At 35.6% G+C, this 14,986-nt stretch overlaps 1 protein-coding gene and 1 pseudogene across 1 annotated transcript; both read left to right on the forward strand.

The window, feature by feature from the left end:
* The first annotated feature begins 1,324 nt into the window (after window positions 1–1,324).
* Window positions 1,325–2,105, forward strand: LOC141708069 (uncharacterized). Its single transcript, XM_074511542.1, has 2 exons — window positions 1,325–1,599; window positions 1,754–2,105. Exons 1-2 carry the CDS (start codon window positions 1,325–1,327, stop codon window positions 2,103–2,105), a joined length of 627 nt encoding a protein of 208 aa, XP_074367643.1.
* A 5,557-nt stretch (window positions 2,106–7,662) lies between these two features.
* Window positions 7,663–11,361, forward strand: LOC141708077 (cyclase-associated protein 1-like; annotated as a pseudogene).
* Window positions 11,362–14,986: the final 3,625 nt, after the last annotated feature.

A 14,986-nucleotide genomic window follows, 5' to 3' on the forward strand; every position in this document is an offset into this window, starting at 1 on the left:
TTTTATACAGTTATAAATGGGAACTATGTGTATATTATACATGTCAGAGGATTTCAAAGATTGTGAAAAGTATATATGTATATATACTGAATATTTTGCGACTTGGTCACGTTAAGATATCAGCTTGGTTCATTTCCTCTTGACCAAGACTTTCATGAGTACTATGAGAATGCTCATATATTGTTAATCATTATACATATTATTTTGGTGGGCTTGTTGCTCACCCTTACTTTCTTCTTTCATCACACAACAACAGATAGAAAAGATGAACAGGACCAAGCTCCCGATTCGCAAGCGGTTAGGAAACGTTTCGCAGTTTCCTGTAGGCGTTGATGCCGTTATAGCCGAGGTAGGATCTACCAATAGGCTAGGCTTTCAACTTCTGATGTACCAGATTTATGTATATTTATGAATTGTAATAATGGCAAAGAAATGTAAATCTGTTCAGAAACCCTTTTAAGGTGTAATGGCATATAATTTTGGAATAAAATGACTCATGTTATTTTTGGATATTCATCTCTGAGACTATAACTTGTGGTGTGTGTGTTTATTGTAGGGTCACGGTACAGAGTAGTTGATTGTTTAGTAAGATTGGGTGTTATTAAGGGTAATGGAACTCGTGATAACCCGGATCCCCGACCCCGGATTTGGGGGTGTTACACTATGTTACACTCATTTGACATGTTTCATATTCAACAAGTACTAAGACAGAAAAATGTGCAAGCTGACGCTTTGGCTGGATTGGGAGCTGTTCCGAAGGACACCAACTTGGTCAATATACTAATTTTTCACATAATGAAACCAGCAAGTGAAAGGTTAAGGGAGAACCCAAATGTAATTCTTTTGCATGAAGATGGAGATTCAATCAATTGGACGCACACACACAAAGATTATTTACTGCACGATACACAACCAGAAGGCCGTAATGAGTCAAGAACATTGTGAATGAGAGCTTCGCGTTTCACCATTGTCGATGACGTATTGTTCAAAAAATCAAGTACTGGACTACTCCAGAGATGTCTAGACAAGAATGAAGCTGAGATGGTGCTGCGAGATATCCATGAAGGGAAATATGGAAACCACACAGGTGGAAGAAATCTCTCTTCGAAGATATTACAAATGAGTTACTATCGGCATACTCTTAGACATGATGCCATAAAAATATGTCAAGAAATGTGATGCCTATCAACAACATGCTCCTGTTATACATCAACCCTCTGAACAACTCCATGCCACGGTGCCTTCTTGTACATTCATGAAATGGAGGATGGACATTGTTGGAAAAATGCCCCCCACACCGGGATAAAAAGTATTCATGCTAGCAATGACGGACTACTTCTCCAAATGGATTGAGGCAGAAGCATTTAAACAGATTACAAGTAAAGAAGTGATATCCTTCATAAAGAGAAATGTTCTTTATAAATTTGGTATTCTATCTGAGATTGTGTGTGACAATGGCTCTCAGTTTATAAGTGACAAAATAGAAGCTTTCTGTAGGAAATACAACATCAATTTGGTAAATTCGACACCACGGTATCCACAAGCAAATGGCCAAGCCGAGTCCAGTAACAAGGTCATTATTAATAGCTTGAAGAAGAGGTTATCCTTGCATAAGGGAAAGTGCTGAGGAGTTGCCATGGGTATTGTGGGCAGATAGAACAACACCTAAAACATCCACAAGATAGACTCCATACAGCTTAGTTTATGGCACATAATCTGTGCTTTCAACTGAGGTCATGACGCCAATAATCAGGTATGGATTGTCGACGTATGATTCTAATAAGCATGAGCTGACACATGACATAGACACTATTGATGAATTAAGGGAAGTGACAAAGATACGCATGGCTATATATCAGCAAAAAGTAGCCAGAAGTTATAACAAAAATGTTCATTTCCGAACATTCCAAGTAGGTGACATGGTATTGAGGAAGGTGTTCCATAACATGATGGACATGTCATCAGGGAAATTTGCAGATATATGGGAACGAACCTACTTGATAACGACTGTTATAGGATATGGTGCATATCAATTATCAACTCTTGATGGTGTGCAAATTCCTAGGAGCTGGAATGCTCTTCACCTAAAGTTTTATCATATATAAAGTCCACTTGCTCTATATAGATTTATTGTTTTCTTTAGATTGCATGAAATAAGTCAATAGGACATAGTTGCACTTGTAGTGAATCTTATTTAGAAGTACTTTGCAATTTATTTTTCTAACATGGATTGATTTTAACATGAATGTTACGTGAATCATTTGCCTTACTTGCAAAAAGTGATTGATAAATGCTAAGAAAATATTATGACTATTGTTCACATATAAATGCTACTTGTAAGCTTAGTTTTAATTCAATAAGGTAAGCTGTGCTTTAGAAATATAGTAGATTTGATTAAGTACAATTTATTCATAAAACAAATAAAGACTACGAGTAAATGATGAAGGGCTGATCATCCAACTACTACGAATGATTAAATTGAGTTTAACCTTATATCTGATACTTAAATGTATTTTTATAACGGATGATGAAAATATCAAATAGCGTGTTTCAAGAGGGAAAGACCTCTTAACCGCATAACGAGTGCATGCACCAACAAATAATTAAGAAATGTCGATGAATCACAAACTCTACGACCCCAACATGTAATGAATATATGAAAAAAGAAAATTTGATAGTTCTTGTAAGACACTACAAAATTCATCCAAATGACGAAATATGTGATCTATGTGTGTAGAACTGGGAGCATAAAACTACAAGATTGACAATAACAGAAAACATAGAAAGGGATCCCATTAACGTCATCATGAACAAAACAAAATACCAAATGGTCCCCTACTTACAAAGTGAAATATGGACTTAATCTTAAAAGCCAAAAAGGCCAAATCCACAAACAAAAAATACGATTAAGAAAGTTAACAAGTCTGAACTAACAATTTCATGAGCAAAGTTCAAAATAACAGAATGAAACAAGATTCATTCATCTTCAGGAACATGATCCTTGGTTGAGATAGGCTTAACATCATCGCCCTGAGTAATGTAGAGAGGAAAGGCGTCTTCAGGATAAGCTTCGTTATAGATACGAACAGTCTCGTTCACGTCCCACGACATCCATTCTCCACATTGATACTCCAGTATCATCTCAACTCTTGAATGCATAGCATGTTGGGTAATGACTTTTTGAGCCCCTTCGTGCATCCTAGCCTTCAAAGACTGCACCTTAGCAGCAAATTGATCAAACTCCTTCTGGACATCCATGCTAGCTTTCAAATTAGAAGTGGAAAAATCTTGAGCAGTTCATAACTTTTGGGCATAACCGTTGTGGGCAGCTTCCAAGGATTAAAGCTTCTTATATTCATTCTCGACAATCGCACGAACCATGAGGCTATCTTGGAGAGCCTACAACAAACAAAAAATGAAATATATATAATGTGTCACATGTTCAAATTGTATAAGTAACGTTATATTACCAAAATGACAACAAGAGACATGACTTACATGAAAGGTATAGCCGACTGCATCATCCAGAATGACATCCAGAGTCCTAGAAGAATGAGCTTCAACAGTTTGAGGCAACAACAAATCTCCCATCAGGAATGCGAATTCAGCAGGTTTGGAATGGATAGTATATCCATGAGTCATAAAGGGTATGTAGGTCTCAATTTTTCTAGTAGAGGCAGGGAGATTGGTCTTCAACTTCTTGGCATCAGGGCTAAAGTTGGGTGTGAGAAGAAAGGGGGTCTTAGAGGACTCGATTTCAGTTGATTTCTCATCGCGAGCCCTCTTAGAAAATAATTCTTTACTAGAAATGATCAGAGGTTTGATGACATGAGGCTTAAACTCTACAATTAAATAGAACGGCTCAATACTAGTTAGTAAAATGAGTGAAAGACACATGCTTGTAAAAAGATGTGTGACAAGAGTACATAAACGTCGAATACCTTTAGCATAAATGCGGCTAGAACTCATCTCGACAGCTTTGTCATCTTTGGGGCATTCTAGTGTCTCGGACGAAAGACTTTGGACAGAGTGAGAGGACTTTGTCAATGGAGTGTTAATGACGACTTTGCTCCTGGTCCTGTTAGCAGCGGTCTTGAGTAATGGTCTCTCAACAATCCTGGTGGCCTTGGATTTCTTCATTTTGTTGACAAAATCTTCAACATCCACGGTCCCAGAGTTTCTGATGGGACGATTCAGACAGTTGGACCACAACATGTCCCCAACAGGAAGTGCCATGATCTTGTCAATAATGTTCTTTGAGGTAGAGTAGCTCTTATCAAATTCAAAATTCGGTTCTGATAGTAAAAAATATATGCACATGAGAACAAAAAGGAAAAAGAGAATAGTATATAAAACTTTGGTCAAATCAAGGAAAAATGACAGATTCAACAAGAAATTCATGAAAAATTAGATTTACGGAGTGAAGGTTTTAAGAGTTACCATCAGAAGACCAACGATCAAGTAAATAAGAAGCATCATTTCCCATTGTGGCCTTGTTAGCAAAAATGTAATCTAGCTTCCATTCTCTATCATTCACGACATCACAATTAAGGATAAGGGGATCGTCCTTGTTCTTATTCACGAAACCGAGTCGACACCCACTAAATTTCTTAAGGGAATAAGAGTATTTAACGACGTTGGCGTCAATTTTCAAGTCATGTTTGGCCTCAATGGCGTCAAGGCAAGCTAAGGTTCTCCAAGAAAGAGGCATTAATTGAGCAGGAGCAACATGCATAGTGATTAAAACATCTTTTACTAAGTTAGAGAAAGAGAAAACCATACGGACATCGAAAGGATAATAGTAGAAGCATACCCAACCCTTCCGGTACCAATTAGCTCGTTCAGTTGAATCAAAGATCACAGCTTCACTTATTTCACTGAACAGTAACTTGGCCTCTTCAAGTTTTTCCTTCTTTATTGAGCTTGCATTGCTATCACGGGAATCCAAAAGATTGGTGGGAACCATTTGTTCGAGCCAGATAGAGTTTCAACGGCGTCGGTGTTGTGAGAAGAAGTGGTTTTGGAGGTCTTTTTTAGTCATTTCCATAAGATTTAAAGTTAGGGTTTTTGAGAGAGAAGAAAGATAAAGGGTTGAATGGACTGATGGGATTTATGGGGAGAAGGAAGGTGATAAAGTGGCGTGGAGAAATGAAACTAAATAAAAAGATAGACAACACAATAATCGAGGAGTCTATTTGGTATTGTTGTGACTTATCAACTTAGAAGATGGATAAATTTGATTTTATCAATTAACAAATAAATTGATAAAATCAGGGACTAATGTTAGGCTTCAGTTTCACCAACGTGTGGACGTGAAGCTGAACGTGATCACGACATGACGACAAGACGGGAAAGGATGCTGTCATGACACGATCGAGGCACATGACGTGTATGGAAGGAGTCAATAGACGAAGCTACAAATGAGGGATAAGTTAGAGACTAAGTCTAAACCAATAACCAGATCATGGAGAGAAAATAGGGGATAATGCTAGTTTGAATAGGAAAATGTATTATAAAGAGATAAATTTTTACTTTGTACCATACACAATTCGACACACTTCTATTGTTAGAAAAAATAGAACAACTTGTAATAGGAGATCATAGTGAAATACTTTCGACGGGGCATCGATCCCACCCACGATTTTTACCAATTTGGATTTTCCGCGTCACCAACTTCTCGTCTTGTTTTCATTTATTTAACATATATCACAAAATCAAACCAAGTTAAATTTAGCTTTTGACCTTCAAATAATTTGTAAAAACAAAACATATACCCAAAAGATGGATTTTATTGTCTGCAATTATTACATATTACGTGATAAAACTTTGGATGAACATTTTATATCTGTGATACACGATCAACTGATAAATAATTTTATTTTATAAAAAAATGAGCTACTCTATTTGCATAATTTACATATCGTTTAACGAATCTTAACGTTACGTTTTGACTTATCAGTCGTGTTAAAAACCAACACCTGCATTCGTCCGTTATTAGACCACCATTCTACCATTATTCGATCCCTATAAAACAAACACGGATTGGATCTACGTATGTACCTGATCAATCTCAAGTTATCAATTTTCACGTCTATATTGCGTTGCTTATTCGATTTCACCCAAGGGTCTTACGAACTCCCATTCTGCAAAAATCGGAGTATTCAATTTTTGACAGTATTATGATCTTAGCTCTATCAAAATATTACCGAGATCCCGAACAATGAAGTTGTGACTTTATCCATGTAGATTCTCAAATAGTATTGTGTCGGAGTTAATCTTAATTTATATTATACTATAATAACTGGAATGCGTTATAATTTGTTTCAACGGTTATCTCCTAATTTTAGTTATTAAAAAATAAATAAACAATGTTATATATTCGCTAAACTACTAAATTATACTAGTATAATTTGTTTCAATGGTTATATCCTAATTTTGGTTATTAAAAAATAAATAAACAGTGTTATATATTCGCTAAACTACTAAATTATTAAATTATTAGACACATAGTCTACTTATCGTACTAAACTACAATCACAACCTATCCTATTATTAAAAATAGTGTTATATATCTGTTAAACCTAACTAAATTGTTAAACTATTTGATATAATATACTTATCCTACTAAACTACGACCATAAGTTATTCTATTATTTTTTTCATAAATTATTATTATTAAATATTTATATAATTAATTTTAAAATTATAATATGATAGGATAAATAAAAAAATTAAATATAAACAGGAACTCGTGGATCGCACAGGAAGCCGTGGATCGCACATTATTTAAGGTAGTTCTTTTATTGAACTTGTCATTACTCGAAACCATTCTCTGTCATATAACCCTTAATATAGGATGTTTATTTTAAAACAAATTTTCGACACATGACGTTGTTTTTACCTATCGATAAAGTATAGAGGGAGTTTTATTATAATATTATTTGGGGTCACATGAGTACTCATTAAACATTAATTCTATAATTTTGCAATATTTTTATTGATGAAATGATATAAATGCACATAGTTCATCAACATTTATGATTCAAAAATCAATCAAATTTTGACACATATCTTCTTATTCTGTGCTCATAGGCACACAATAGAAAATTCTTATTACTTATTCACGTACAATAGAAGAGGGGATTATGTAGTCAACAATTAAATAATAATAAATAAAAATATTTTACCAAAAAACTATTATAATAATGAATTAAATTTATATATTATAACCTGCATAGGGGTCAGGGGATGTTAATACCTACATTTGAAAATATTTAATGTAAGCTGCGAACATTTAATGGTGCCATCTCGGTGAAATTTTTGGTTGAAATCTTAATGTTTCCAGCATTTCAACAAGTTTGAGCAGAATCAAATATAAGCTTATTAAAAATATATTTTTTAACCAAATATTTGATCGAATTACAAATAATAAAATTGGCTAAACATTTTACTAAATTAAAATAAAAAAAAAGGTAAAGAAAACACATTTCTTTTTTTCTTCTACGCCAAAAGCGCCAAACGCTGACGGGCTGTCACGTGTCACGTCCCCCCTAAATCCGGATACTATATAAGCCCAATACACAAACAAACAGCCTCACAGAACTCTTCAAATTCGTTATATTTCTAGAGAGATAATAAAGTCTAGAGAGAGAAAGTAAAACAATGGAGGAATCATTGATACAGAGGCTAGAATCTGCCGTGACACGGCTAGAGTCACTCTCCGACGGCCTCCGATCAGGTTCTTCGCCGGCGATTGGTGGAGATGCGTCGTCGGATCCGTCAGTGACGGCGTTTGAGGATTTGATAAATGAACATGTAGGTAGGATTGTGAGAGCTGCGGAGACGATCGATGGAGAAGTTTTCGATGTTACGAAGGTTCTAGAAGAAGGATTTGCGGTTCAGAAGGATCTTATTATTCAAATGAACAATCTCAGGTCTCGTTTTATGGAGAATAGTTTTATCGTAAAACAATTTTTGTGCATTTTTTTTATGTACATTGTAAATATACGAATTAATATATATATACATATATATATATTTGGATTTTTAATGATGAATTTTGCTTCATGGTGTATTAATGGCATTAAAGTATGTCGAATATATCCGTTGTTCTGGATTATTATTTGATGAACTTTTATGTATGATATTTATTATCATTTACGTAGGTAGGATTTATCTGTAATATGTATGCGTGTACGGGAGCTGTGTGTCATCGTAATTAATAAAGAGATAGAAATTAGTTTGATGGACTTTGCTACATGATGTATTAGTGTCATTTAGGTATGTGAAAATTGGTTGTTTATTGAAATGTGATTGAATAGTGATATAGGCATGTCCTAATTTTGGATTAGTTTGATAATGGATAATGAGGTTAATGAATAGAAATTAGCGATGTTAATAAGATACTTGTTTTACGATCCCTCATTTTAGTCATTCATATACATGAACAAAGCTTCATTTGCAGACTTTCAGGTGCGGGGTTGTAAATTGCAGTCAAAGCTTTTGCTATAACGTTTGTTTTTGTTAGGCGGTCTTGTAAATTTGATTTTGTTATGATTGTGCAGAAACCTGATATGGCAGGTTTGGGTGCATTCCTCAAGCCATTAAATGAGGTTATCACAAAAGCAAACCAGATGACAGGAGGGAAGGGATCCGATTTCTTTAATCACATGAAGACTGTTGCGGAGAGTATGTCAGCTCTTGCATGGATTGCATATACAGGAAAAGACTGCGGTGAGAAAAGTAGCTCGATTTTGAACTGTAGGTTACAGATGAACACATATTTTATCTTGGTTGCTCATCATTCATCTTCCCTTTATTAGGTATGAGTATGCCTACTGCGCACGTTGAAGAATGTTGGCAATCAGCAGAGTTCTACAATAACAAGGTACTGACATTGCATTAGTAGCATTACTAACTACGACTTCTTCAGATAATTAGCAAAATGATATCTGCAAGTTAGGGAATAATTAATATATCATGTTTAGAAAATAAAAATTTTGATTTGTAGGTTTATTTCGTATGTTCCCGAGTCTTTAAGAAAAGAAAATGAAAATATGTTGAATATTCAATATAATTATTACTGCAATTTATCTTTCTCCCTCAATAATCCCACTTTTGAAAAGAAAGTTCTGGAGAAAAATTAGCCCATATTTAACCTTTCTTTCTATTCTTTTCTTTGCTTAAAAAATATCTTAGACTTTAGAGAAATTAATCAACACAAATCTTTCCGTTTCTATTCAAATTTAAATCCGGGAACATAGTTCATAGTTTATAGTTCAGGACTGGTGCAGCAAACTGTTCTACGGAGGAAAACCCGATCCCAGTTTTTCTAAGTGAGAGGAATAACTAAAATTTTAAGTACATTTTGTGCAGAATATTCATCAGAAAGTTTTTTTCGTATGGTTGCATTGAATATAGTAGTTATATTGAGGGTTCGTTGGTGGCTTAATGGCAAGCCTCCTTCCAGGCCCTCTTCCCCTCATGACTAAAGGACATCAGCTTAGATCATCACTCTCTTCTACCTGTATATTTAAAATAGCCAACTTGCCAAACCAAAGTAGTAAATTTAGCGATTTGGCTATCAGAACATGTTTTTTGGAAAACAGTAGACGACATATTCATGAGTGCATTTGAGGGGTTACGTAATAGTCATACCAAGTTCCAGAAATATTAACATGTTATAATGAAAGAGTAACCGGCGAAATTACATCTTTTTATGTCAATGTTTTCAGCGTTGTACTCGCATGCTTTTGGTATCTTTACTACTCTACATGCTTCTGTTAGACTAGTATAGCTTGTACATGCATATATCCATCTATATTACACATTCTGCAATCTGATAGCACTTAGCAAACATTTAAAGTAATTCTGCAGTCACTGTATTATCATTGTGTTGTGCAAGGTCTTAGTGGAGTACAGAAATAAAGACCCAAATCATGTGGAGTGGGCAAAAGCTTTGAAGGAGCTATATACACCGGGTTTGAGGGATTATGTGAAGGCTCACTATCCTCTCGGTCCTGTATGGAGTGCAACAGGGAAGACTATAGTGTCTGCCTCTTCAAGTTCTCCTGCTCCTCCACCTGCTCCATCAGCCTCACACTTCAGTTCAGGAACTTCTAAGCCTTCATCATCAAACTCAGCTGGGATGTCTGCTGTTTTAACGAAATTAGTCAGGGAGTGCAACTTCTGGTATATTTCTTTCTTTTTGTCCTTAAAATTTGTATTCAAATTCTATCTGCTGCTCAACAATTATTAAATCGATTTGATTAAAATAAAATTATATGCAGGGTTAAGAAAGGTCACAGATGATATGAAGACAAAGAACCGTCCTGATAGAGGTGGAGCTGTTACTACTACCGAAAAAGAGAGTCGGCCCGGTTCATTTTCTTCTGCGAAGACTGGACCTCCAAAGTTGGAGCTTCAAATGGGTCGAAAGTGAGTATCAAATAATGGTTATAAGTTTCCTTTTAACATAATAGTAAATGTCATGTTCTGTGCTGTGTATTTGGCAGATGGGTGGTTGAAAATCAGACTGGAATCAAGGATTTGGCAATTGATGACTGCGATGCAAAGCAAACTGTATACATATTTAATTGCAAAGATTCCGTTCTTCAAATCAAAGGTTTTGCTACCATAAACATTCAATTTTATCTTATTTAATTTAGTTATTTTTACTTCAAATTGAAGAGACCAAAAACTACTCGGATGTGCAGGAAAAGTGAACAACATTACGATTGATAAATGCAACAAGATGGGAGTTGTGTTCACGGTTAGTGCATATATCATTGAGTGAAGTCGATTAAGTTTGTACAAAAAATGCAAGGCTTAATTTATGTTCCAGTTTTCAAATAGGATGTCGTGGCTGCTTGTGAGATTGTTAATTGCAATCGCCTTGAGGTGCAATGCCAGGTAAGCTCATAATTGTTATTTGTGCGTCGCATACACAGTTAACGTGTCTGAAATACTTTATGTGGTATAGTGGCTTTAATGTGCTATATATTTCATAGATGATTTCTTCCCTGCAAAGGCTCTAAACTGGTTAAGTTAAGCATTCCTTTTTGTTCATGGTTGTTCTATAGGGTATATCCCCAACGATATCAATAGACAATACGGACAGGTTGCCAGTTTTTATTGAGCAAAGATTCCTTGGAGTCTTCTATAACAACAGCCAAGTCAAGTGAAATAAACATGTTGGTGCCTGTGCTACTCCTGAAGATGATATGGTATTTTTCTACAATTGTTTTTTATTCGCAATTTCATTGTGTGTTGTTGCTGGAATAGCTAATGCCTAAACTCCAAAACAAATGAATAGGAACCTTAATATTTGGCTAAGAGACACTGAACTGTAAATGTAGGTAAAAACGTGGATTATTTGATCTAGTCCATTTGTTTCCCTCAAAATTTGTGACTGGTAGCAATTCATTGAATAGATGTGGAGTTCTAGTTTATTTTAAATCAGAATACATCTTTTATTATTAGTATAATGATCTAATATCATGATAAGAGCTTGTATGTTTGATATTAATGACTAATGAGTACTCGGTATAAAGGATATAAGCACTTTTAAGGATGGTTATGGGTTTGAATCCTAACTCACCCAGCCAAAAAATTTAATCTATTGAAATATCGAATTGCATACAAGTACAAGAAAACACTGTACACGGATCAGGTAGTTATCTTAACACCTTGAGGTATAGAAAATTTGGTCATGACTCATAATATTGTATTGGCAGCCCAAATTACCTAGAGACCTCAAGTTTTAGCCGAAAATGTTTCACTAGTTCAGACTTATCATACATCCGGTTCGGACACCTTTGTTAATTTTCGCCTCAAAGTTCGGTTTTTACCAACTCCTCAAAGTAGCTGGGCTCATAGATTGATCAAAGTTAGGCACATGCCAATCAATTTCAAGTACTAAATTTTCCTTGTATAGTAAATTTGGCTGCCAATGATGGATCAAAGTTCTGAATGATGGAAAGGGGAGTGCTACAATGCATGACAAACATATTAGGCTGAACCATGATAATCTGTGAAATCTGTTCACCTTATAGGATCCTTTTAATTATTTCTTTTTTGCTACCCATTTTTGAATCAAATGAGGTCAAGAGCAAATCTGTTATGTGTTTCTGTGCCTGTTGAAAGTTAGACAGTAGAAGAGCTCGTTCTCTTCGTGGGACAAGTTAAGGATAGATTATAGTCTATAAACCCATCTCTTTCTTATTTGTTCATAAGTTATCAGGCTCACTTGACCACCCTGTCTCCGCCCACCCGCTTATGCTAATGAATGGAGGCACTGAAAAATGAAGTATTTTAGGGGTCCATTTTTTCTAAGTAAGAAAATTAGCCCTACTTCTACCTCATTTTCCTTGTCCTATTTAACATGTGAAAAGATCAGCGAAGAAATATTGGCCAATGACTTTTGTAGTACTTAGTATCATGTTAGAATGCCAAATCTATCCAGTTTTTTCTCTCGAGATGACTGTAATTTCCTTTTGCAGGTGGAACATTCCTTGCCACAACAGTATGTTCATGTGTTCCAGGAAGGCCAGTTTGTAACGAGTCCAGTATCCCATTCTGGTGCTTAATGTATGCATCTTCTTCTCATTCCATCATCATTAGCATCGTGTCATTTTTAAAAAAAAAAAAAAAATCTTCTTTTATCACTTGTATATAAAATGTGCTGTGCATTTCGTTTTTGGTTCCAATCATTCTTAATATTTCATTTTCTATCTTTCAGATTTTTTGAAGAAACAAACAAGAGTTCATTAATCATGTCATCAGAGTGTTTTTCGTGTTTAGCAACCGAAGTTATTTCATTGTAATCAAAACTCTCAAATTTGCAGTCTTATTGCTTTATCAATATATAACATTGTTATTGTTAGAATATTTGTCCAATCAGAGCTAGTTCACTCTACTAATCTTCTATTCACATTTCCGAACACAGAAATCTGTGCGAGGATTATTATATTCAGTTTATGCAAATACCATGGGACGGATCGAGAAATATTTCACGGGTGTATATGGAGTAAATTTTGAGTATCTACCCTTACATTTTAAAGATATAAAATTCTAGTATCGCAGTGAACTTAAAACATCAATAAATAATATACTTTTTTCCAAAATTCATCACTAGAATCATCTTGTCAAAACAAACATCCCACTTTAGTTCTTAAGCTTTTCAGAATACAACTTATCTTCTGTTATCATGCTTCTTATTATTAATACTATTTATTATAAAACAATTCTGATAATTTTAAAATATATTTTTAAAGACTGTAACTTTTGATAAAGTTCTCCTGTCACAATAAACCATCCCTCTATTTTTAATATCTAACATTTGATTTTCCAGACACAGGAGATTTGATCATATAGTTATATAATTTTTTCGAAAAATCTTTTTGTGAATAAAAGTTTTGATCATTATTTTTATTCAAAAAAAAGATTTTCTTAAAAATAATAATTCTAACTATATGGTCATTCTCCAAAAAATGGTATGCCAAAAAATTAATATTATATATTAAAAAATATGTGGGTCAAAAAGTTAAACATTATATATTAAAACAGGGGGTAATTGATTTTGTGATACCTGCTTCGGGGAGCACAGAAATAAAGTATATTCTGCTTACTGGACACTGGTTACAAGTTAAGAGGATATTTAACCATGATTTTCACGCCAAGTCTGTTGATTAATGATTAAGTGTTGGCTTTTTTTTTCTTAATGACTTGTATAATCTTCCTTCTTGCCACCTCGGGAAAATCAAGATACTTGACTTGAAGATATCAAGAAGATAAAAAGAATCTGAGCTTCAAACTATGGAATTGAAAGAATTGTTTTATAATGTGCGTTGACGGAGGAATCTCGTAACAAAAAAGATTGAGGTTTCTCGTCGGAATTAAGATCTATGACGGTGATTGTTTGCCGGAAAATTAAGCGGTGTGTGGTGGTTTGTGGTTGATTTAGGCTGAGATCGATCAGAGTAAGTGGTGGCTCCCTTATCAGCTCTCAACTTCTTACCCCTCTCAATGTGCCTACGTATCCTTTATATAGGGATCAAGCCTGACGTAGTTCTTGTGGAACAAGAAATCTAATGGGCTTAGACTTTTATTTCTAGGCCCGGTAGAAGCCCATCCAGAATCCATCTTCCGCTAGCTTTAGGAATGTCCAACTATGAGGCCCAACCGCGAAGACCCAAGGCTCGTTCGTAATCGTAAGACTTCACGGATAGTGTATCTCCCTGTGCAAGGATAACACTCCACTACAGCTATCTCCCTTGATTTACGGACGCAGGTATAGCCACGGTTCACCGCAAGTGCTGGACCATCCCTGTCCCCCGAATGAGGATAACCCACCAGATAACAGGACAGATGATCCCAAGCTCTTGAGTGCAAAGTGCAGGATGACTCCAAAGTTCTCCAACGGTTAATCCCGCATCCCCAACGAGGACACCCGTTGAATACAGGAGGAGGTCTTCAATCATCAGGCATACCCCTGGAGGCCTTCAAGATTTTCACGGTCATCCCCCTCCTTGATCGTCTCAAGGAGGAAATTCTTCAAAGAGTACCTACAACAAATATGTTAGTAAAGATAGCCATCCATTGCTCCTTTCCATGCATACTTTTACCCTGAGGTCACCATTGAGAGTGTATTGACCAAACACAGGACGCGTCCTAAGACCTGGGCGCGTCCTCACCCTTATGAAGCCTGTGTTGTTTCCTCAACAACCGCCTCCCACAGCATTCCACAGTGACAGGACACGTCCTAAGCAGGACAGGCGTGTCCTCCATCTTCTATTGCCAAAAAACCACAATTGCCAGATACTTTCACCATAGTGGACGCGTCCACTACGCCTAGGCGCGTTCTGCCCTAATCATGTACCTTCAAGCTTTCTTATCATAAATCCATCCTTCACAAAACACCCTCAAAGTCGGGCGCGTCCTGTATGCCTTGACGCGTCCTCACCTTCTACAACGTAATAACGAGTTT

The sequence above is a fragment of the Apium graveolens genome, chromosome 1, assembly GCF_009905375.1.
Source record: "Apium graveolens cultivar Ventura chromosome 1, ASM990537v1, whole genome shotgun sequence".
Classification (NCBI taxonomy): domain Eukaryota; kingdom Viridiplantae; phylum Streptophyta; class Magnoliopsida; order Apiales; family Apiaceae; genus Apium; species Apium graveolens.

What these genes read in the sequence shown, in the direction of transcription:
- LOC141708069 (XM_074511542.1), top strand. Translation starts at nt 1,325, where the DNA reads ATGACGGACTACTTCTCCAAATGGATTGAGGCAGAAGCATTTAAACAG. An exon ending in ATTAATAGCTTGAAGAAGAG is followed by an intron (nt 1,600 to 1,753) that starts GTTATCCTTGCA and finishes GCCAATAATCAG; the next exon opens with GTATGGATTGTCGACGTATG.